The 25,572-nt window shown below is 48.2% G+C and overlaps 1 protein-coding gene across 4 annotated transcripts; it reads left to right on the top strand.

Annotated features, from left to right (window-relative positions):
• Window positions 1-1,609: 1,609 nt before the first annotated feature.
• LOC137431390 (NF-kappa-B inhibitor-interacting Ras-like protein 2) lies at window positions 1,610-25,572 on the top strand. Of its 4 annotated transcripts, none has more exons than XM_078781974.1 (5): window positions 1,647-1,681; window positions 10,285-10,344; window positions 15,401-15,513; window positions 15,635-15,876; window positions 25,158-25,572. In XM_078781974.1, exons 3-5 carry the CDS (start codon window positions 15,420-15,422, stop codon window positions 25,395-25,397), a joined length of 576 nt encoding a protein of 191 aa, XP_078638100.1. In that variant the 5' UTR covers window positions 1,647-1,681; window positions 10,285-10,344; window positions 15,401-15,419; the 3' UTR covers window positions 25,398-25,572. The 4 variants fall into 4 exon arrangements, with proteins under 4 accessions (XP_067978770.1, XP_078638100.1, XP_067978767.1 ...); XM_068122668.2 differs by lacking the exon at window positions 1,647-1,681 and adding an exon at window positions 1,790-1,948; XM_068122669.2 differs by lacking the exon at window positions 10,285-10,344 and having other exon boundaries at window positions 1,610-1,681.

The raw sequence follows: 25,572 nt of genomic DNA, 5'->3' as shown, positions 1-25,572 counted from the left end.
CATCTATCCCTCCATCCGTCCGTGCGTCTGCAACAATATCTCAGAGATGTATTGACCAATTTTGTTCATACTTGGGAAAAAGACAATATGTGATGGTATACAGACAGCAGAAACAGTAGATAAGTTTCAATTGAAAATGGGTTCGTATACCTAGAAGCATTGGAGATAGTGGGGTATATGGTCATTGACAGGACTGGTTGAGTATGGATGTCTGAATGTGTACATCTGTGCAGATTGTGATGTCTGTGAAGGGGGGGGGAGGGGTTGACCCCAATATAGGTATTTGCTCTCTTCTCCAAAACTACACACACAATGTTGAAACTTGGCAACAAGCTTCATATCTGATGCCAAACGAAGGGGTATTGACCGAATCAAAATCTGCGCTCATTGTAGGGGTTCACGAGAGGGATGGGGTGGGGTGGGGGGGGGGGGGGGGGAGGGGTTGATCCCCAAAATATGTATTTGCTCTCTTCTCCAAAACTACACACACAATGTTGAAACTTGGCAATAAGCTTCATATCTGATGCCAACCGAAAGTTTATTGACCGTATCAAAGTCTGCGCTCATTATTGGGGTTCACGGGGGTTTTTGACCCCCCACAATAGGTATTTGCTCTCTTCTCCGAAACTACACACACGATGTTGAGACAACTTGACCACAACTTTCATCACCCGTGATTTTCCAAAGTTTGTTCACAGCATTAAAAATCATGGTCTAAGGGGGACTATTGTGCGTTTACTCCCCAAAATATGTATTTACTTTCTTCTCCGTTACATATTTTGTGCATCATCCACATCACCCAGTAATTCTCTGGTTCTATCAGGTGAGCCCATGAGCATTTTCCCCTATTTTTTTTTTTAAATTTTGACACCCTTCGGATATTCCTGGGTGTTCCACTGTTCCTCATTGTCTCATCCCTATTCCTCCCCTCATTCCCCCAATTAAATTGCGTCGTTTTAATTAATAAAATTGGTCTGGTGTTGATGTGGAGCAGGCATGATAGGCCGAATTGCGTCTTCTTGCGCCTCTTGCGTCTAATTTATTTATGTGTCCACCTCCGTATCCATGGGTGATGGTGTTGCCATGTGCTGTTGCGCATGCGCATTGTTACGCACTGTATTGTGCTGACTGACTCAATGAAGACGGCGACAGGAAGTTGTGTCTGGAGAATCTATGACCTGAGTAGAGTTATTTCTGGCCAGCCCATAGACGAAAACACCGGCCTGCAATGGAGACCAATACTCCATTGCACATCGTGCAAATGCCATGAGAATTTTGGAAATGCCTGTTTGGGGACAATTATTACAATAATCGATTACTTGTACAATATAACAATTAAATAATTTTATCGTTATTTATTACATTGGTAAATGATCTAGGTTGACTCTTCTTAAAGAGACTACGAAACAATAAATAAAGCGAGAATAGGAATATTTGAGAGGTGTATTTCTAAATGCGCTGTTTACTTGGCCAAATGGCCCTATATTGTACAAAATAGGAGAATTACAAACATTCAGTTAGTGAAATAAATGTGTTGTAATTATTTAACATAACAAAAGAAATACCTTTTGAGTCGTTAATTTTTATATGCACAGCAGAATTTTATCGTGAATATTAGGAGGTGTATAAACAAAGATCCCCACAGCAAGGTTTATCAGCGTGCAATCGTTTCGACGTTTCCGTGAGTAATACTTAAAAAGTGAAATTTGTAATACATTTTGGTATATTAGTGTAAATGCAATTACAATATTGATATTGTAAATGCTATTACAATAACAAAATAGCGTCTAATAGCAATACGTCATTAAGTTAAGGAAGTTCTTTTTTTTTTTTTTACAGGTCTGTTTTATTGATAACTGGCTGTACTGTAGTCCCGTTTATCGGAATATCCTTTCAAATACGTGGATGCGCAGGAGTTACAAAGATCTCCGGTTCAAATAACCGATTGGTATGTACTTTGTTCAAATATTTGATCTATACGTATTCTGTTCAAATACCCGATCTGTAGGTACCGATCTGTACGTACTCTGTTCAAATACCCGATCTGAACGTACTCTGCTTCAAATACCCGATCGGTACGTACTCTCCTTCAAATACCCGATCGGTACGTACTCTCCTTCAAATACCCGATCGGTACGTACTCTCCTTCAAATACCCGATCGGTACGTACTCTGCTTCAAATACCCGATCGGTACGTACTCTGCTTCAAATACCCGATCGGTACGTACTCTGCTTCAAATACCCGATCGGTACGTACTCTGCTTCAAATACCCGATCGTTACGTACTCTGCTTCAAATACCCGATCGTTACGTACTCTGCTTCAAATACCCGATCGGTACGTACACAGCTTCAAATACCCGATCGGTACGTACTCTGCTTCAAATACCCGATCGGTACGTACTCTGCTTCAAATACCCGATCGGTACGTACTCTGCTTCAAATACCCGATCGGTACGTACACAGCTTCAAATACCCGATCGGTACGTACACAGCTTCAAATACCCGATCGGTACGTACTCTGCTTCAAATACCCGATCGGTACGTACACAGCTTCAAATACCCGATCGGTACGTACTCTGCTTCAAATACCCGATCGGTACGTACACAGCTTCAAATACCCGATCGGTACGTACTCTGCTTCAAATACCCGATCGGTACGTACTCTGCTTCAAATACCCGATCGGTACGTACTCTGCTTCAAATACCCGATCGGTATGTTCTCTTCAAAATCAAATACCCGATCGGCATGTGCTCTGTTCAAATACCTGATCAGTACGTACTCTGCTTCAAATATCCGATCGGTACGTACTCTGCTTGAAATACCCGATCGGCATGTACTCTTCAAAATCAAATACCCGATCGGCATGTGCTCTGTTCAAATACCTGATCAGTACGTACTCTGCTTCAAATATCCGATCGGTACGTACTCTGCTTGAAATACCCGATCGGTATGTACTCTTCAAAATCAAATACTCGATCGGCATGTACTCTTCAAAATCAAATACCCGATCGGCATGTGCTCTGCTTCAAATACCCGATCAGTACGTACTCTTCAAATACCCGATCGGTACGTACTCTTCAAATACCTGATCGGAACAGGATCTTAAAAATCAAATTCCCTATCGGAGCATGATCTTCAAAATCAAATACCCGATCGGTACGTGATCTTCTAAATCAAATACCCGATCGGTACGTGAACTTCAAAATCAAATACCCGATCGGTACGTGATCTTCAAAATCAAATACCCGATCGCCAGTGCTCTGTTCAAATACCCGATTGCAATGCGCCCTGTTCAAATACCCGATTGCTACCTGCCCTGTTCAAATACCTGATCATTACGTCCCCTGTTCAAATACCCGATCAGTATGTGCCCTGTTCAAATACCAGATTAGTACGAGGCCTGTTCAAATACCCAATCAGTATGTGCCCTGCCTGTTCAAATACCCGATTGGTATGTACCCTGTTCAAATACCCGATCGGTATGTGCCCTGTCCAAATACCCGATCAGTATGTGCCCTGCCTGTTCAAATACCCGATTGGTATGTACCCTGTTCAAATACCCGATCAGGATGTGCTCTGTCCAAATACCCGATCAGTATGTGCCCTGTTCAAATACCTGATCGGTATGTGCCCTGTTCAAATACCCGATCGGTATGTACCCTTCAAATATCGATCGGTACGTGCTCTGTTCAAATACCCAATTGGCACATACTCTGGTTCAAATACCCGCATGGTATACGTACTCTGGTTCAAATACCCGCAGGGTATACGTACTCTGGTCCCAGTACCAACACGTACTCCAAACACCTTTTACATTTTATTGTTGGAAACGTCAGAGATCCAAATGTTGAACATGAACAGTTTGACTTCATTTTAAGGGGAAACTGTTAGAGACATCAATTACTAATTTGGGATCAGATGGGGAACCATTTAAATAAATTCAAATTAATTAAAGGCAGTCGGCATGGATTTACAAAAGGGAGGTTTTGTTTAACAAACTTATTGGAGTCCTGTGAAGTGGTTTCTGATTGGGTGAATGAGGAAATTGGCACGCCATTTGTATGTAGATGTGCACCGTATGGCACCAACTTGTGGAAGTGGTCATAAAATTGTGGTCATAAAATATGGATCATTGATTTGGACAGTGGGGTTTAGAGTCGGCTTTCTTGGTCTGCAAATTGGAGGTAAGATGGATAGCAGAGAGGAAAGTCTAGAAACTTTCATAGATTGGGCAAAAGATTGGCAGATGTAGTTTACGTTAGGAAATGTAAGGTACTGTAGCGGCTACCGCTGGGTTTTCACAATCGCCTTGCACCTATCAAGGACGCGGAGCGATCACCATGCCGGGCTCGTCCAGGACGCCCGGGCAGGCCCGCGCTCAACTTGCCAGGCCTCGGTCGAGACGCCCGGGCATGCCCGGGCAGGCTCGCCCTCAACTTGCCAGGCCGCAGCCAGGACGCTGGGCCACGCCCCCTCGCCTTTCCTGGGCAAGCGCTCCGGGATAATATGTATATATATTGCTGCCCGATAAACGGGCTTTTCAGAGTGCCTGAGTGTTTGGTTTGATTAAAGCAACTCGGATGAATTCCAGCTTTTTGTCGCGTCCATTCTTCCGATCGACGTGGGAGCCCCAGCTCCTTCATTGGTGACCTACCGACATGGACACGGCAGTCGCCCTTAAACTGCCTACCTTCTGGGAGGCTCACGCGGCGGTTTGGTTCGCACAGGCGGATTCCCTGTTCGCCCTGCGAGGCATCACGGCCGACGACACCCGCTTCCACCATGTGGTAGCCGCGCTCGGTTCGGCCACCGCGGCCCGCGCCCTGAGCCTCCTCGAGAGCCCGCCAGCCGCTGACAAATACGGTGCGATTAAGAAGCTTCTCCTCGACGCTTTCGCCCTCCCATCGGCGGAACGCGCACGGCGCCTGCTCGACCTGCCCGAGCTCGGCGACACGCGCCCTTCCGAGCGAATGGACTACATGCTTTCACTGCTCGGCGAGCACTCTCCGGCATTCCTGTTCCGGGAGCTGTTCCTCCGTCAGCTGCCTAACCCGGTACGCCTCGCCCTGGCAAGCACGACGATCACAGATCCCCGGGCCCTTGCCAGAGAAGCCGACAAGATCTCCGCCGCAGGACAGCGCATCGCAGCGGCGACATGGGACCCACCGCCGTCCGACGCAACACCCATGGCGCCCGAGCACCCGGCACGGTCGACGACCGAACTGCCGACGCAATTGGCGGCCGCTACACCGAGCCGACCACCTCCAGCACGACGACCGGGGCCTCCACCTGACCAAGCGTGGTGTTACTATCATGCCAGGTTCGGACAGAAGTCCCGGACATGCCGACCCCCGTGCACCTTCGGCAGGCCGGGAAACGGCCGGGCCGGCGTTCATTACCAGCCATGAGCGCCGGCCACACGGGCAACTTACTGTTCATCACGGATAAAGCGTCCGGACGGCGCTTCCTGTGCGACACCGGCGCCCAACTGAGCGTCATACCCGCCTCTGACCAGGACAGGCAATCCGCGGTTTGCGGCCCCTCCTTGGTTGCGGCCAACGGATCGACCATCCGCACCTTCGGCCCGCGCAACGTCACCCTCTGCTTCGGCGGCCAACGCTTTGCTTGGACGTTTGTAACCGCAAACGTGCCCATGGCTCTGCTAGGCGCCGACTTCCTCTGCGCACACGGACTGCTGGTGGATGTCCAACGGCGTCGTTTAATCAACGCCGAAACCTTCAGCTCCCTGGTATGCACATTGAGCAGCTCCGCGCCGACCGAGCTGGCATGCGCCGTCCCGGCGGCGAACGAGTTTGCTCGCCTGCTCACGGAGTTCCCGGCCCTCACGCGGCCGACGTTTTCGGCCGTCGCAGTACGGCATGGGATCGAGCACCACATACCAACCACGGGCCCGCCGGTCTACGCCAGAGCCCGCCGCCTCGACCCAGCCAAGCTCGCCGTGGCGAAGGCCGAATTCGACGCGTTGGAGCACCTCGGCATCGTGCGGCGCTCCGATAGCGCGTGGGCCTCGCCACTGCACATCGTGCCAAAGCCGGGGGGTGGATGGCGCCCGTGTGGTGACTACCGCCGTCTCAATGACGCTACCACCCCCGACAGGTACCCGATCCCGCATATCCAAGACTTCTCCGCCCGTCTGGCGGGACGGGTCATTTTTTCGAAAATTGATCTCATACGGGGATATCACCAGGTACCTGTCAGGGCGGCCGACGTCCCTAAAACGGCAGTCATCACGCCGTTCGGCTTATTCGAATTCTTGCGGATGCCGTTTGGTCTCAAGAACGCGGCTCAGGCGTTCCAGCGCTTGATGGACGGCGTGCTGCGTGACCTGCCGTTCCTTTTCGTTTACCTGGACGACATCCTCGTCGCCAGCACGTCCCGGGCCGAGCACCTCCTCCACCTCCGAACACTGTTCGGGCGCCTCAGCGAGCACGGCCTCATCGTCAACCCGGCCAAATGCCACTTCGGCACGACGGCCGTTGATGTTTTGGGCCACCACATCACCAAGAACGGGGCCGTGCCGCTGCCAACCAAGGTCGAGGCCATCACCACGTTCCCGCGTCCCCGCACCATAAAGGCCCTGCAGGAATTCCTGGGAATGGTGAATTTTTATCACCGCTTCGTGCCCCGCGCTGCTCAACTCATGCGGCCCCTCTACAAAGCCCTCCGGGGCAAGCCGGCCAAGCACGACATCGCCTGGTCCGCAGCAATGGATGCGGCCTTCCAAAGCTCAAAGCGGGCGGGCCCTCGCCAACGCAACACTGCTCGCTCACCCGGTGCTCAACGCTCCCATCGCCCTCACCACGGATGCCTCCGACTACGCGGTGGGCGCCGTACATGAGCAATGGGTGAACGGGGTTTGGCAGCCACTCGCTTTTTTCAGCCGGCAGCTCCGGCCGAACGAGCTCAAATACAGCACGTTTGACCGGGAGCTCCTCGGTCTACACCTGGCCGTCCGCAATTTCCGCCACCTCCTGGAGGGCCGACCTTTCACGGCGTTCGTCGACCACAAGCCGTTGGTATACGCCATGGCCAAGGTCACGGAGCCGTGGGCGGCCCGCCAACAGCGCCACCTCTCCGCCGTGTCGGAGTTTACCACGGACATCCGGCACGTCGCCGGCAAAAACAACGCTGTGGCCGACTGTCTTTCCCGGGCCAGCGCGAACGCGGTCCACCTGGGCGTGGACTTTGCGCTTATGGCGGCGGACCAAACCACGGAACCACGGTGCAAGCCCTCCGGGCGGCGGACACGGGCCCTCCGCCTGGCCGACATCCCCTTCGCGGACACTGTCCTGCTCTGCAACGTCTCCCAAGGCCAGCCTCGCCCCATCGTGCCCGTCACCTGGCAACGCCGCATCTTCGCCTCCCTCCACGGCCTTTCCCACCCGGGCCGGAAAGCTTCCCAGAAGCTGGTGTCAGCGCGATTCGTCTGGCACGGCCTTCGTCGGGACGTCCGCGATTGGACCAGCACCTGCACGGCCTGCCAACGGGCCAAGGTCCACCGACACACCCAGGCCCCGCAGGCACCTTTCACCGTGCCCGAACGACGTTTCGACCACGTCAACGTGGATCTGGTGGGCCCCCTCCCCCCGTCACGGGGGTTCACACACCTGCTCACCATGGTGGACAGGACCACCAGGTGGCCGGAGGCCGTTCCCCTCGTCTCCACCACCACCGCCGACGTGGCGCAGGCTTTCATCGCCACCTGGGTCGCCCGCTTCGGCGCACCGGCGGACATCTCGTCAGACCGCGGACCACAGTTCACCTCCGAGCTGTGGGGCGCGGTCGCCCGCAACCTGGGGGTCAAGCTCCACCGTACTACGGCCTACCACCCCCAAGCAAACGGGTTGTGCGAGCGATTCCACCGCTCCATGAAGGCCGCGCTCATGGCCGGCCTTCAAGACGGCGGTTTGGCCGACCGGCTGCCGTGGGTCCTTTTGGGCCTCCGCACGGCCCCCAAGGAGGACCTCCAGGCATCCACCGCCGAGCTTGTCTATGGCCAGGCGCTACGCGTCCCGGGCGAATTCATGCCCGACGCTACCAGTCCCTGGTCCGCAGCTCACCAGCGCTCGGACCTCCAGGAGGCCGCCCGACGGTTTGCCCCCGTGCCAACATCCCACCACGGTGACCCCCAGTCCTACGTCCCCCCAGCACTTCGCACAGCGGAGTATGTTTTTGTGCGTCACGACGCACATCGGGGGCCACTCCGGCCGCCGTATGACGGGCCCTTCCGGGTGCTGCGACGGGACGACAAGTCGTTCGTCATCGACATCGGCGGCAGGTCGGACCGGATTGCGGTGGACCGCCTCAAGCCGGCGCACGTGGACGTCGACCACCCACCACGGGTGGCCCTTCCGCCACGGCGAGGCTGCCCCCCGTCCACGGTGCCCCCCACTCGACCGCCCACCACCACACCGGACCCCCTCCCACGACCCGCCAGGGGTCGCTTCGGCCGGGTCATCAGGACCCCCCTCAAATTGACCCTGCCGGTGCAAGTCGATTCTGGGGGGACGTGTGTAGCGGCTACCGCTGGGTTTTCACAATCGCCTTGCACCTATCAAGGACGCGGAGCGATCACCATGCCGGGCTCGTCCAGGACGCCCGGGCAGGCTCGCCCTCAACTTGCCAGGCCGCAGCCAGGACGCTGGGCCACGCCCCCTCTCGCCTTTCCTGGGCAAGCGCTCCGGGATAATATGTATATATATTGCTGCCCGATAAACGGGCTTTTCAGAGTGCCTGAGTGTTTGGTTTGATTAAAGCAACTCGGATGAATTCCAGCTTTTTGTCGCGTCCATTCTTCCGATCGACGTGGGAGCCCCAGCTCCTTCAGTACTAGGGATGGGTAAGAAGAATTAAAATAGGGGCTACAATCTTACATATAATACAGGACAATCTTTGTGTGTGTTACATAGGTGAAGGATCTGGGGATGGTAATCGACACTGGGGAGGGCGGTACACAGACGGCACAGCACCAGGCAGCCGTAGCTAAAGCTAGTAGGGTTTTAGGTTACAAGGATAATAACATAACCCCCTGGCCGCTGCCCTATACTCCTAGAAATAACAAGCATTCTGAGTATTGCGCTGCAATACATGTCCCCTACCAAAGTTCAAAGTGCCATAACTTTGTCAAAAATGACTGAATATGCAAATTTATGCACGGTTGATGAGCCCTGGTTTTCAAACTTGATCTGAAGTATGCTGAGACACATGTGTGTCACGCCTCGCCTCGTTGATAAGCCCGCAAGGTCGCTCCGTGGAGTAGCCTGCACGTATTGCACTGTGTGAATTATATAATTACCAACTCGTGGTCTGAGGTACTAGCGATTCAAGAGATATCCATTTTTTATAATATATTCGTTTAATTAACGATATCTGCCAAACCGCGTGTCCTATCGCAAATTCCAAAAGGACATTTTAGTGCTGAACAGATTTGTGAAGTTTCCTTCTCGATTGGATCAAAAATGAGGGAGGAGCTCGGTTTAAAGGTTCATGCTTAAAAACGTCATAACTCTGAAAGCATGTGACGCATGACGTCACGCTCGCTGACTTTTTTGTTTGTCATGGGTATGCGATTCTGCCTGCAAAGTTTGGCCTCGATCTGTTCAGCCGTTGCAGAGAAAAAGGGGTTTTCGTGTTTTCACGAAAAACAATATGGCGGCCGAACCACGTGACTTGTGACGTCATAATTACCATTAAAATCTTCTACAGACCGAGTCCCCCCTACGGTGAAAATTTGATCTCAATCGGTCCAATTATTGCAGAGAAAATCTTTTTTAAAGGAAATTTAAACTTAAAATGTCACCGATTTAAGGATCATCAGAATTATCAGAATTCCCAAAGTTCAAAGTGCCATAACTTTGTCAAAAATGATCGAAACATCGTGAAGTTCGAACTTGACCTGTAACTTATCATGAGGAAACCATGTGCCAAGTTTGGAATCGTTAGCCTTAAGCGTTTAGAAAAAAAGTCCGGAAAACTGTTCTTTGCGTGACGGACTGACGGACGGACGGACGGAGTGCAAACCTATAGTCCCCTCCGGTGTACACCGGTAGCGGACTAATAAATCGACAGCATTTATTTAGCGCCAATATAATCTGCCACAGAGGTTTTTCGTACGGTTATGGAAGAATTTCAGTCCTCTCTTGAATTGTTCAAAGCAATTGATTGTCCAAAGATTGTCTGGAAGTGAATTCCATAAATGAGAGCCCATGGCAGAGTATGACCTGTCTCCGTAACCTTTCATCTGAAACACTGGTATGTGCAGGGCAACACCGGAGGAACGAAGACCAGGAAGAAGGCAAAGAGTTTGGATGATCTCTTGAAGGTATTTTGGAGTCTGTTTGTGCATCCCTTAAATGTAAGGATACTCGAACTAGACTTGATAAAGAACAGGGATCCTGTGATACTTCTTGAGGATTGGTGTTCTGTAATCGTGTCTTTGTTCCAGTGATGAGCTTTGCTGCGACATTCTGCTCAGGTTTGACATGATTGAGTGTCAATGTGAGGAGACTGTTACAGACAGATATCTCATCTTGATGTCATGAAGGAATGAATCACACATTCTGCTGCTTTCCTTGTGAGCAATCTCCTGACATTAGCAATTGGTACAGCAATGACAGTCTGATTGGAATACACGAGTAACACGTCTTTCCACGCTCATTGACTGATCAAAGTTTACACCTAAGTAGTGTGTATTTCAGATGGGAGAAATGAGGGCATCGCCCATCTTTATTTTGATTTGTCCAGAGCCTGCTTCTCGTGTGGAGAACAAATGATGACGTATTGTGTTTTCCTGTCAAGCTTCAGAACATTCTTGGTCATCCACCGCTCATCAGGAAATCTTGGGGAGCACATTATATACAAATGGGTGTCATTGGCATAGACGTGCACTTGAAGACCATGTCGGGCAATTTGTCCCAATAGAGCAGAGTTGGGTGTAGACGGCAACGGTCCCAAAACTGAGCCTCGTAGGATGCTGCGATCAAAGTTCACCTCTGCAGAAGACATGCCCTGTATGTGCACAACTTGCCCTCTCCCTTGCAGGTATGCAACGTCTGTGAAGAAATAAGGAATGGTTGATGGTGTCAAAAGCCGCCGATAAATGAACAGGCATGAGAAGGGCAACCTGTTTCTTCTCAACATTACACATTGTGACATTGTGCACCCATTGTTTCAACATCATGCTCACACCTGTACACAGATTGCATAGCCCAAGCAGGTTACTACCTCAGAGGTAGGTGTTGAGTGTAGCTGGCACCACTTTCTCAACAACCTTAGAGACCAAGGGCAGACCAGATGGGCCGGTAGTTCAACATGACATTGTGATCAAGGGCAGATTATGTGGGCCGGTAGTTTGCCATGACGTTGTGATCAAGGGCAGATTAGGTGGGCCGGTAGTTCGCCATGACTTTGTGATCAAGGGCAGATTATGTGGGCCGGTAGTTCACCATGACTTTGTGATCAAGGGCAGATTATGTGGGCCGGTAGTTCGCCATGACTTTGTGATCAAGGGCAGATTATGTGGGCCGGTAGTTTGCCATGACGTTGTGATCAAGGGCAGATTAGGTGGGCCGGTAGTTCGCCATGACGTTGTGATCAAGGGCAGATTAGGTGGGCCGGTAGTTCGCCATGACGTTGTGATCAAGGGCAGATTAGGTGGGCCGGTAGTTCGCCATGACGTTGTGATCAAGGGCAGATTAGGTGGGCCGGTAGTTCGCCATGACGTTGTGATCAAGGGCAGATTAGGTGGGCCGGTAGTTTGCCATGAGGGTTTCTTCAAAAGTGGAGTCACAAGGGTCGTGCTACACTTATCCTGGATCTGTCCAGTCGGCAGTGAAAGCTTTATTATTCTGGTAATATGAACAGCAAGATCTTGAAGGTGATCATTTATCAATGTTGTCGGCAAATGATCCAAGGAATTATCCAGATGAAATTATGAGGAGCAGCTTGAGCAGACAGGACTTCTTTATGCATTACACAGGAAGTGACAAAGAGGGGATCTGATGGAGACGTTTTAGATAATGCAGGATTGAAGGGTAAAGACAAAATCAGTCCAGAAGAGTTTCTCAACTGAATGGACAGGAACAGGACCAAGGGGCCACAATCTAAGAGTGAAGAAGAAGAGAGTTAAGATGGGTGTAAGGCAGGGGTCTCTCACTCGGAGCGGTTAATTCATGAATTGGTCTCCCTTGAATGGTAGTGGTAATAAACAGACCTGCAGATAGGGTTGAATTGGAATTAGATAGGTATCTTGAAGTAGTAGGGGTAGGATACATGGATATAATTAGCAGGAATGGGAGGTCGCTGAGGTATGGATCGGTGATGGTGATTGGATACATTGTTGTGATTCCAAAATTCCCCCCCTCCCCCCCCCCCCCACTCCCCCCCACGCCCCCCCCCCCCCGTGCAGCCACTCCACCACCGGCGAGCCAAGAAAGGCCACGCCACTTAGAGTTCACATCATGTGCCTTGGTTTCCTTCTGTGGGATAGTTTAGTTTGATTGGATTGGAGACCCAGGAGGGATAGCTTAGACTAGCAGGATAGGAGCTAGCAATAGAATAGAGGGATTAGTGGGCAGGTAGGATAGGTATAGGGCTAGTGCCAGCCATCCTATATGCTGCCACCATTTCGGCCCTCCCACACCAGCACCCACCCGCCATCTGCTACTGCAGGCCCTTGTCCATGTCATCGCTATCAGCTTGCCTGCTGCAGGCCCTTGCACCTGTTAGCCAGCCTGTGCCACTTGTCATAGGGCCATGTCTTTGGGCCATAGGGAAGCTCACCTTTTGTCAAAAGGCCTCATGGACCATTGGGTCGGCCAACTGCTTGTGCTGTTCGGCCCTGATGCCTCACAGGAATCTTTTTATTGTGCCATGGCCCAGGGCTCGATGAACCGACCTTGGGTGAGAAGGTGCTTCTAGAGAGGAATGAACTTCATGAACTCTTTTGAGAAAAAGGGCATACGTGACCAGGAAAAAGACTGCTTAACTCGGTAAAGTAAATTCCGAGATAGGTATTGCTGATAATGTGAATTTCATCCTCGAGGTCACGTTTTATCACCGAATGATGAAACGTTGATCTCCATAAATCCCAAAATGTATTTTGTGTCCTGCTCAGTATGCCATGTTTGATTCAGGTGCATCAATAACTCAGGGTCGATTTTCACCGAGTTAAAAATAATTCAGTTATTATTATTATTCATTAATTTATCATTAGAGGGTGCCAGCTTGGGATCCCAGGATCCTGGGTTCGAATCCCGGTCGATCGTTGAATTAACGCCAGGGGGGTTGATTCAGCCTCTCATCCTTCCGAGATCGGCAAATTGAGTACCAGCTTGCTGGGATGAATGATCCCGGTGTGTACCCCGGTTTAGAATAGGTACACCGTATCGCTGCGTCGCAAGAGGTGACTAAAGGGTTGGCGTCAGGAAGGGCATCCGGCCATAAAAACATTGCCTCAACTAGAACGACACTCAGTAGTGGGCATACCTCCGCCTGGTGAACAGTTTACGTTTTGTATCGCACTGATAGGTCGGATCTAGATTTGGACCTGAACCAAAATCTAATCGGCTTGTTATTGTCACCTAACCAACTCGTCCACCAAGTTTATTGTTCCCCGTCGCACCGCGGAGCGAAAGGGGGACTATGGTTTTCCCGTGCGTGCGTACGTGCGTGCGTAAGCGAAGGACCGAATTCTAATTTGGTGTGTGGGTGCAACCCACGTCAAAATCCAAGATGGCCGCCGCCATGTATGTCTGACCCTTGTGAGCGGAATATCTTGAAAAATAAGCGAAGTACCAACTTCTAATCTGGTGTGTGGGTGTATCTCGGCATAAGGAAGAACGCTATTTAAAATTGGGTCGCCGCGTCAAAATCCAAGATGGCCGCCACCATATATATGTCTGAACCTTGTGAGCGAAATATCTTGAAAAATAAACGAACTACTAACTTCTAATCTGGTGTGTGGGTGTATCTACGCATAAGGGAGAACGCTATTGAAAATTGGGTCGCTACGTCAAAATCCAAGATGGCCGCCTTGCGTCTTCCACTTTGTCAACTCACATCACTTCACCGAGGGGGGACCTAGGCGTAACGCTTGTTCATAACTCGTCCACAACTTTTTTAAATATCGTGTTATATATCCATTTTCACCCGATATCTCAATGGTGAAGAATCACTTGAAAATTAAAATAATTCTCATATCCGAATCCATATTCAGAACATCACCAAAAATCGAATCTATTTGTCCTTGTCAGACACCCAACCGGTCCACCAAGTTTCGTCCAAATCCCTCCAACTTTTTGACATATCCTGCTATGTATAGTTTTTGGCCCGATCTCCCAATGGTGAAGAATCAAAGAAAATTCCACTATCCGAATCGGGATCTTCATCAAAATCTAATAATTTCGTACTTGTCACATGCTGCCGCAATCATTTCGTACCTCTCTGCCAAATTTCGTCCGAATCCGTCCACAACTTTTTGAGATATCTTGTTCACAAACTGACAAACTGACAGACAAACTGACAGACAAACTGCTTTTCAAACAGCTTTTGACAGTAGTTTTTTCAGCTTTTTTTGTTTTGCTCCACTGCAACCAAAATCAATACATATGTGGATACCAAAAGACTTTTTAATTTCGACAATTTTCTGGAAGAAATGGTGCATTATTTGAAAAAAGTGCAAGGGTGCCAATATATTTGGCCTCGACTGTACATTAAGCAGGCCATCCTGTTTGCCAGCATTAGCTGATGGAGGTTAAAGATCCCACATTCTCCTTGGTGAAGAGTAGGTGAGCTATCACCGGCACTGGACAAATTACCAATTCCTGCCCTGACTGCTTGGAAGACGATGGCAAACCATCCAGCATAACCTGTGCCAGGAAACTACTTTGGCGGCTCTAAAGAGTACGATACAGTTCATCATCACATGTATATATCATCCTGGTGATTTCCCTGTGCCTGTCGCAATCTTTTCCACCCTCCAGGAATCGATAAAGTAATATATTAAAGATGAATATGCTGTTGATGTAATGCAGCCATGGCGGGCCAAATATCCTTCTCCTTTCTTTGTATATCCTTCTTTGGATATCCTTGCAGTTGTACCTGAACCATATACAGCTACGGAACAGACTGTTAACACAAACAGATTAAGAATTCCAAACACTGGATGCAATGGCCCATTAATTTTCCTCACCGATTTATTTATTTTATCTTAAACTTGAATTTATTGCTTTGGCTTTTCGTCCATTGTTATCTACAAAAGTTAAAACCAACATAGGGCATTGAAATCTCAATGCCCTATGTTGGTTTCTCCTGAAAGACACTTTTAATAAGCATCATTTTCTTGATTGATACTTGTTCGATTGATATGTCATTGACAGGTGGTCGCTTCGCTGAACAATGGGAAAGAGCTGTAAAGTGGTCGTTTGTGGTTCGGCTTCAGTCGGTAAAACCTCTATCCTTGAACATTTGCTGTATGGAAACCACGCCGTGGGTGAGTGTGATAGCATGGCCTGTCGTGCCATTTGAGAGCGTGTTAGCAGATGCCTGGCACACAAACTGATTTCTAACATGTCCTCTCTCAATTCCACCGCTGATGCATCCTGTGCATGCAGGAACCAAGACATGCGAGACACTTGAAGACATTTATGTTGCCTGCGTAGAGACAGAACGTGGTGTACGTGAGCAGCTACGTCTCTATGACACCCGCGGCCTCCGTGCCGGGATGGAATTCCCAAAGCACTACCTTGCACAGGGAGATGCCTTCCTCCTGGTTTACAGCATCGATAGTCTTGAGTCATTCCAGCGGGTGCAGACACTGAAACGTGATATTGATCGCAGCCGAGACAAGAAGGAGGTAAGGAAAGGTTTGAAGCATGGAGTGTCTGATGAAGAGTGGTGCAAAGACAAATCACCTTTTTTTTTTTTTTTTGTATACAAGATCGAGGCTCGTGAAAGAGCGAACATTAATCACACAGAAAATTCAAACAGACACATAAAACAAATAACATCGGGAGCGGTAGACAAGATAGGGAGAGAGGGGGAAGGACACAAACAACATTTGAGAGCAGGGACCGAGGGACATGGAGACATCGAGAGATCTGTGGGAGGGAGAGGGCTTTGGGGGGGAGGCATGGGAAGGGGGGGGGGGGGTGGGAGAGGTATAAAACATATGGACACTGCTAGGACTTCCAGGAAAGAAGTTGGAATTTCAAGCAAGGTGGATCTGGGGTGAATTAGTGGGGGTAGAAAAGATCAAGGTTTTGGATGGGGGAAGATAAGAGATGGTGGTGAACAGCTGTTTTAAAGACCTGGAGGGAGGAGTGGGATTGAAGGGAGTGTGGGAATTTGTTCCAGAGGTGGGAGAAAAGAGGAATGAAAGAGTGAAGGTGAGCAGAGAGCCGAGATTTCGGCAGTTTAACCATCAGAGGGTTGCTGGCAGATCTTGTGCGACCTGTAGGAATATTTGGGGGACAGAGCACAGAGAGAGCTTGGGGAGCAAGGCCGGAGAGGAGTCGGTAGAAGACAGAAAGACCACCTACCTGCCTGCGGTGAGTGAGTGAAAGGCCCTCAGAGATAGCTTCATCGCGGGAGATTCCAATGATTCTAAAAGCTTTGGATTCAACAGCGTGAAGCCGAGCCAGGTGTGAGGCAGGAGCACCGGCCCATAGGGGAGAACAGTATTCCATTGAGCTGCGGATGAAAGCCTTGTATGTGGTGAGGACCTCAGGTGTGCCTAGGAAGGACTTCGCACGACGGAGGATGCCCAGTCGGCGACTGGCTTTGGAGGCCAGCTTGGAAATGTGGTTTTCCCAAGAAAGATCATGGCAGATAGTGAGACCCAAAAGCTTGAGCGACAGAACTTCTTGGAGACGATTGTTGAGAAAGTAGATGGGAGGGTTGTCCAGTCGATCTTTTCGGAGAGACATAGTAAGAGTGTGAGATTTGTCAGGATTGAAAGACATGTTCCACTTGTTTGACCAGTCTGTGATTTTGTCCAGGTCTTCAGAGAGTGAGGAGGCTGCAGACTGCCGATCTGAGGGAAGAGGAATGGAGCGGCAGAGAGTGGAGTCATCAGCAAAGAGGTAGAGAGGATTTTCCAGAGTCGGAGAGATCATTGATAAAGACCAGAAAAAGCACAGGGCCCAGCACACTGCCTTGGGGAACTCCAGCCTGAACAGGAAGGGGAGATGAGAGAAATCCATTCAGGGCCACACGTTGACTACGACCAGAGAGGAAGTCCGCAAGCCATGCATGGAGATTTCCATGGATACCATAGGAGGAGAGTTTGGTGAGCAGAGCTGGGTGCCAGACCGTATCGAAGGCATGTGATATGTCAAGGGAGACAGCTCTGATTTCCTGTTTGGCATTGAAGACCTCCATCCATTGTTGAGACAGCAGAAGCAGCATGTCCAGAGTAGAGTGACCTGGTCTGAAACCAAATTGATGATCAGAGATCAAGCCATTGGAGAAGAGGAAAGATTTCATATCCGAAGCAATGATGGATTCCATGACTTTGCTGATAATTGGGAGCAGGCTGATTGGTCTGTAGTTGCAAGGATCTGTTTTTGCACCTTTTCTGTGTAAAGCGGTAATGTTTGCTGATTTCCAGGATGCTGGCAGATGACCTTGAGCAAAAGATAGGGTGAAAAGAACAGAGAGAGGGTGAGATAGAGCGGCAGAGCAGGATTTTAGGACCCGTGGGCTGATGCCGTCTGGTCCAGTTGCAGAATCAGAGTCGAGGTTTGACAAAAACTCCTCCACCTTGTCAGGAGAGAAGGACACAGAGTCCAGGAGCAGTTGGGTTCGACTGGGAAAGGTGGGAACAGAGAGAGATGGGTTTGGGACTAAGGATTTTGAGGCAAACACAGAGTTGAGGCATTCGGCTTTGTCACGTGCGATGTCAACTGTGTGGCCATTTGAGGTAAGGGAGGGGATGGAGGGGGAACACACACCAGAAACGGATTTGACCAGACGCCACCAGGATTTGGAGGAAGGAGACAGGTTTGAGAGTTCATTCTTGAGTGAGGTGAGATAGTGCTTCCTGGCACTCCTGAGGGTAGACACACACTTGTTCCGAGCTTGGTGGAAGGAACTGAGATTGCCTTCAGTTGGATTAGCCTTCCAAGAGGCAAAGGCAAGTTGTTTCAGGGCAACTGCCTCACCACAAGATTCAGTGTACCATGGACGGGAGGAAGGGTAAGACAACTGAAGGCGAGATGGGATAAATCTGTGCATGAGAGAGATCAGTTTGCTTTGGAAAAATTCCCAGGAAGAATTGATGTCAGAGGCAGTGGAGATGGGAGACCAATCCAGACGATTGATGGCTGCTTGAAGACCGTTCCAGTCGGCCTGAGTGAAATGCCAGACTCGTCGACGCTGAGGAGGCTCTCTGAGAATGGCCAGAGAGATGTCCACTTTGACAAGCACATGATCAGAAGAACCGATTGGAGCAGAGGAAGAGCAGCAGACATTAGCAGGGAAGTTTGTCATTACCAAGTCTAGAAGAGAAGATACTCCATTGGCTGAGATCCGGGTCGGGAAATTGACAGATTGTGTCAATCCCAGTGAGTCACAGAAGTCCTTTGCTGAGGTGCCATGACTGGTGAGAGAGGAACCCACACCCAACCAGGTGGCATGATGACAGTTGAAGTCACCACATATGAGGAAGAGAGAGTTGGGATGAGTGGATAGAAGTTGGTCCATGTTGTCAGACAGTGAAATGTAGATGGAGTCATCACTGTTTGGGGGACGGTACAGAACACATATGAACAAAAAGTGGGAGCGGAGAGGAAGCCGTAGCCAGAGGTACTCCTGGGGGTGAGGAGGAGAGAGGGCAGTGCAAGGAGAGTGAGGAAGAGAGTTTTTGATAAAGATAGCCACCCCACCACCAGGCCGAGGCTCAGGTCTATCATACCGGAGGAGGGAGTAACCAGGAAGAGATATTAAGGAATCGGAGACATCTTGAAGGAGGAAAGTCTCTGTTAAGCAAATCAAGTCTGGATTGTCAGAAGCAACCTGTATGGAGAGATCAGTCAGGTTTGAGCGAAGGCCCCGGATGTTTGAGGTCCATACCGTTAATGAAGAGAGAGGGGGAGCATCGGGTACAGGACAGGGGAGGGGAGGAGTAGGGTAAGATGAAGGATGAGAGGGGGAGGTAGGGAGAGCAGTTGATAGTGTGTCAGAGATTGCAGAAGAGTTCCAAGAAAGGGAAGGATGAGGAGGATGAAAAGTTTGATGGTGAAGGGATGAGGCACAGTGAGGGGTTGTTTGAGGGGGGGCAGAGGAAAGTAGAAGGTTGGGGGGGTTGGAGGTATGAGATAGAAGGGAGACGAAGTGGGGAGGAGGCAGCTTTGAGGAGGAGGGGGGAGGAGGGAGAATTGGAGAGGAATGGTATGGGGGGAGATTTGAATGGGAGGGGTTGGGGGGGAGTTTTGAAGTGGAGGAGTGAGGGGGGAGTTTAGGAGGGGAGGAGCAAGGGGGGAGTTTAGGAGGTAAGGGGCAAGGGGGAAGTTTAGAAGTTGAGGGGCAAGGGGGGAGTTTAGGAGTGTAGGGGCAAGGGGGGGGGATTTGGAGGGGAGGGGCAAGGGGGGAGTTTAGGAGGGGAGGGGCAAGGGGGGAGTTCAGGAGTGGAGGGGCAAGGGGGAGGATTTGGAGGGGAGGGGCAAGGGGGGAGTTTAGGAGGGGAAGGGCAAGGGGGGAGTTCAGGTGTGGAGGGGCAAGGGGGGGGATTTGGATGGGAGGGGCAAGAGGGGAGTTTAGAAAGTGGATGATTAATGAAAGACGAACATTGATAACAACTTGGGTTTGTTGTGATTTTCAAGTTAGCAATCCGATTCAGAACGATGGAGGAGGGGTGGAATGAATGTGAATTTAGACCATTAGTAAGGGAAACATATGAAAATCTGTTAACTAAATTGTTACCAAAAAATTTCTTCACCAATATGTTTGTAAAGGTGTGTAATAACATGTGTTAAAATGTTGAAGGTCAACTCCCGTGGGAAACCCAGAAAAAAAGCTGTTGAATTCGGGGACCGAAAAATTATTTTCGAGAATTTTTATTTTTTTTAATCGGCCCTTAAGTAACTTATGAGGGGTCAAATAAGGGTTTTTCATGATTCTGAGTTGATTGTTAACATTTATATTTCACCACAGACACTCCTTTGTGGAAAAATAATTTCTAAATATATCTCATTTTCTACTTTGCAGGACATGGAGTCTAGCAATATGGATGAAGACGTTACTCCACCTGTGCTCAATTGCTTCATCTGTGCACGCTCGGATACACCAGCTGAAAGGCTCATACAGGCAACTCCAAATGGATACTCAACTTTATTGAAACAAGCAGAAACTGTCGAAAATGTTACTGTTGTGGAACGTATGAAGGAGGCTCAAAAGGAAGGAAAACTGAGGTACCACCAGAAGTGTAAAAATGATCTGTACAACAACTTTGTTGCAACCACCAAGAAGTCAGCTCAAGCATCAAAGGCAGAGAAAGAGTCATCAAAGTTGAAGAGAAGACGCACTTCTTGTGAGGTCAGTTCATCAACTGGCTGCAGTTCTAGAAGATCACAGTCAGTTGACCTCCTGTATAAGGATGTATGCATTCTTTGCAACCAACCAGCCCAGCTCTACAAAAATAATCCAGCACAAGCTAGAAAGAAATACAGAGTGCCAGATAATTTGACTGCAGATACACTGAAGGCAAGCTTGCTGAAGACAGCACGGAGTCGCGGGGATGACTGGGGCACTGAAGTCACTGGACGCCTGGAAGGGATCAACGACTTGGTAGCAGAAGAAACACTGTACCATTTGCGATGCAAACTTATGTTTGCGAGAGGTGACAGTTTGTCCAAGACTGATGAGGAAGGAAAAAGGAAGAGAGGACAGAGGAGTATTGATGAGGAGCGAGAGGCAGTTTTTATTTAATTCTGCGAATGGTTAGACTCAGAATTAGAGCATGGGGTAATGAACATGGACCAAGTCCATGAAAAGCTGCAGGAGTTTGATCAGTCACCAGAGAAGAGCCTTTCTTATTCAAAGCATTGGCTAAAGATAAAACTTCTAGAGAAATACGAAGACACCTTGTATTTCACAACACAGGAAAGAAGGGCAGATGTACTCTGTCTCAAAGATGGCACCGACAATATTCTGCGAGAGCATCATGCTAATCTTGACCATGGAGATGAGAAGACTCAGATCATAAAGACGGCACTCAAGTTCATATCCAATGATATTGCCTTGATTGATTTAGGTCCAAAGTCATACCCCACCACACACAGTATGACTGACATCGATAGTCAGCTGACACTTGTTCCTGCAAGCCTTCAGATGTTCTTGAGACCGATTGTCAAGACAGACGAAAGAGTTGCCGTTTGGGGGCAGAATTTTATTAAGGCCTGTCGACCTCGGTCTGGAGTATTGCCACACCAAATGGGGCTTGCCATACAACTTGATCATAGATTTGGGTCAAAATGGATGCTCAACAAGTTCCACCGGCTGGGATACACTGAGTCTTACACGGAGACACAAAACTACAAATACTGCTTCCTTAATAGTAGGAGTGGAGATGATGTTCCAGATACTTCTGGCACTCTTGACACCATTGTGGAGGAAACCGATGAACAGATCAATGATGAGGTTGCGGTTGATGCTGCGCTTGAGGATCAATCAGTGATGACAGCCAAAGTGCCAGCCAGTGAAAGTGAATTGTCAAGTAATGATCAGGTGGTCTTTATGGAGGTTGGGGAAACAAACAATGCAGTCACTCAGTTTGTTGGAGACAATATAGATTTAAACATTGTCTCTATTCACGGAAACACTCCCTTTCACTCAATGGGTTGGATCGAAGTCACCTCTCCGGCACCACCTTTGCCAGATCCACAGACAACAGCAGCTTTCCCCCGGGTGAAGTTGAAGGCACTCGACAAAGCTAAGATCCTGAGAGGAACTGAATAATGAATGAATGATCGTTTTAAGGCCATTTTCCCCGCTAGAGCAGGGGTTAGCCTTGCGGGCCCCATGACAATCATGGTTCCCTGTTTGAGGCAATGTTTTTATGGCCGGATGCCCTTCCTGACGCCAACCCTTGGTCATGCTCTTACGATGCGCAGGGAACTTGGTCATCCTGAGAGGAACTGAAGTAAAGATTATTCCATTTACGAACAGGAAACAGATAGGAACGAACGCGATCATGTTTCTCCCCCTCGCTGAGCTTTCCTCCTCCCTGGCTCATGATCAGCCACTCCTCACTCCAGGTGACACACTCTGGGCAGCGGGGTGGGTGATCAAAGCCAACGATCCTGAGTTCCCACACTCCAACTGGAATGGCTGGATGAAGAGAATCCATGCTAATGATGCAAAGCAGAGCACACAGATCGAGTTCCTCCCAGTTATTGAAGGAGACCCTAATGACCTCAACACCATCTTCACCACTGAAAGAGTGCATACGGCGCGCTGGGGTCGCTATAGTGACCTTTGATCTTCCGATTTGGCTGAAGGCTGTGAATATAATAAAGCAGGCAAATCTACCCGTCATTCCAAGGTTGGGTGGTTTCCACCTGCTGAAGTCTTATCTTGGAGATTGCAGCAACCGGCGATGCAGCTGCAAGAAGAATGGGGTCACGTGCATCTCGGCCTGTGGAGTCTGTAATGGCATTACATGCAGAAACTGCAGTCATGATGTTGTTGAGTCTGAAGAAGACATAGACAATGACTGTTGAAACTTCTGACATTGTGAATGAGAAATAACTCTTGAGTATTATATATGTATGTGAAATAAAAGCTACTTTGTGTGTAAATGTAAAAGTGAAAATATAAATGTTAACAATCAACTCAGAATCATGAAAAACCCTTATTTGACCCCTCATAAGTTACTTAAGGGCCGATTTAAAAAAATAAAAATTCTCGAAAATAATTTTTCGGTACCCGAATTCAACAGCTTTTTTTCTGGGTTTCCCACGGGAGTTGAACTTCAACATTTTAACACATGTTATTACACACCTCTACAAACATATTGGTGAAGAAATTTTTTGGTAACAATTTAGTTAACAGATTTGTGAAATATCTCATAAAATGCCCTTGCTACATGTAGTGAGGGAGACGTATAAGATATTGAATTTCTTTTTTTTGAAGTGGAATGAGTTGGAGAGGAAATTGAGAAAAGCCTTTTAAATAGGAAGAAAAACAGCGTGTTGTAATATACCACTGAATAAAACACTGAAGGGGAAAGGTTAAACATATTTAAATAATATTTAAACATATGAAATTTTAAAAATAATAATATTTAAATCAGGTGAAACCTTCACCTGATTTTAACCTGATTTCACCTGGAGAGGTGAAGAGGCAAGGACAATTGGCACGGGACAGGAAAGGTACACGTTATTTTGTTCAGGAGGGAAAGAAGGCTGAAGGGGGAGTTGGTGTGCTTGTTGGAGAAAGGTTTATACAGAAAATTTCGGAAGTGTCGAGATGCAGCACTGGAAACATGAAATTGAAGCTGATAGTAGGAGAAAAGGTGATGAATGCAGTGTCACCTTACGCACCACAAGTAAACTTAGATGAGGAGAGGAAGAACATTTTTGGAAGAATTAGAGGATGTTATGCAAACATATGGGGGCACCTCACCACCACTGGCCCTCACCTGGTAGAATAAACAGTATACTGCACTGACTCAGGGTATTTTAAACCAATTTCAATGGTTGCTAGAAGACAGGGCAGGGCAGACATTTTAGGATTTGTGTGTGGAATAAGCCAAGATTTAGTAATTTTTTCAGCTTTTTTTGTTTTGTTCCATTGCAAACCAAAGAAATACGTACGTGGACACCAAAAGATTTTTTAATTTAAACAATTTACTGGAAGAAATGGTGTATTATTTGAAAAAAGTGCAAGGGTGTCAATATCTTTGGCCACGACTATGTCAATTAATTATTTATAGTCCTATTCATTAATATAATTAAATTAAATTGTGATTTATTTTCATGTTTCATTTATTTATCCTGTGCACTTGATATTAATTGAATACTCAAGTTTCACCAAGAACTTGACCATTGTGATATTTCTCAGGGAGTAGGATGTTAGCGATGCATCGGCCAACAAATCAGGTTGTAATTGTAACTCTATACAGTATATTGGGGGGAAAAGGAAATCGTACCGGGACCTAAATCATCCTCCACCTTCTATCCTCCAAACCATCATAAGCCTGTTTATTTACTTTCCCGATAAATACAAGCCAAAAACAGAGGATAAACTAGATGGTATTCATAGAATACTTACCCTGCGCAGTCAACTTGGTGTGAGCCAACTCTTCTGTTTTTGAACGTTTTTTGTTTTTTTCCCCCAATATGGCTGCCAGACCACGTGAGCGATGCCGTCATAAATTTATATTCTCTAATATAATTGCACAGATCATGCTCAATAAATTTCAAACTGATCAGACTAAGCGTTGTCCCTGTCAAATTATGACGTCATAATTATGGCACCAATGACGTCATCGTTAACAACACCTATTCCCCGTAGAGTTATTTACAATGAGCCACGTTTCAATTTTTTCCATGGATCAGTTTTGCAGATATAGAGGTGCGACATTTTTCAGTTTTTCCAAGATGGCGCCTGTAACACATGACCGATGACGTCATGATTATCATTAAAATATTCAAAAGGAGGGGCGCTCCTATGGTGAAAATTTAGTGTCCATCAGACCAACAGTTGCTGAATTTTTTTTTAATGATCGGATGGATAAGTTGTATTTGTCGTATTAATACGTCATAACGAAGGCACCGATGACATCATCATTAACATATCTTATTCCCCAAATGTAGTAATTGACAATGAGCCATGTTTCCATTTTTTCCATTTAGCGGTTTGGGAGATATTGAGGTGTAACCTTTTTCCAAGATGGCGTCTGTACACCGTGACCTATGACGTCATAATTATGAATAAAAAATTCCTACATGCGGAGGCGCTCCAATGGTAAAATTTCGTGTCAATCGGACCAACGGTTGCCGAGAAAAAGAATTTTAAAAATGCAGACACGGCACACATAACCCCGCGCTTCGCGAGGGTAATAATGCCATTTTGTGGTTTACCTGTTTGTTGACAGACTCTAGCAATACCTTATGTTCTCTACTTTATCCATAGGTGACCATCGTTGTTCTCGGTAACAAGAGAGACCTGGCAGATCGACGGCAGGTCGAGCTAGACACTGCACAGGCGTGGGCCAAAACCGAGAAGGCACGTCTTTTTGAGGTGACCGTGTCTGATAGGCTTACACTGCTCGAGCCGTTCGTGTTCCTGGCTAAAAAGATGGCGCAACCACAGAGCAAATCTACCTTTCCACTGAGTCGCCGGAATAAGGGCGGATCGTCCTTTGAGAGCTGAATGACTTGGCACTATTCATAAGCTCGGTTTTGCAGCGCGGAGCTGAATGCTTTTGCTTTTGTTATTTAAAACAATAATGCCTTAATGCAAACTTTCTCACAACTTTCCAAATGTCAATCGTTTCATGTTTTTATAAAGATGTATTGAAATAAAAGTTCTCATGACGACTCGTATA

Source organism: Myxine glutinosa, chromosome 7, assembly GCF_964187855.1.
Source record: "Myxine glutinosa chromosome 7, kmMyxGlut1.1, whole genome shotgun sequence".
NCBI lineage: Eukaryota > Metazoa > Chordata > Myxini > Myxiniformes > Myxinidae > Myxine > Myxine glutinosa.
Note: the sequence above shows the minus strand (reverse complement) of the source record. Positions and strands in the feature narration are given on the sequence as shown.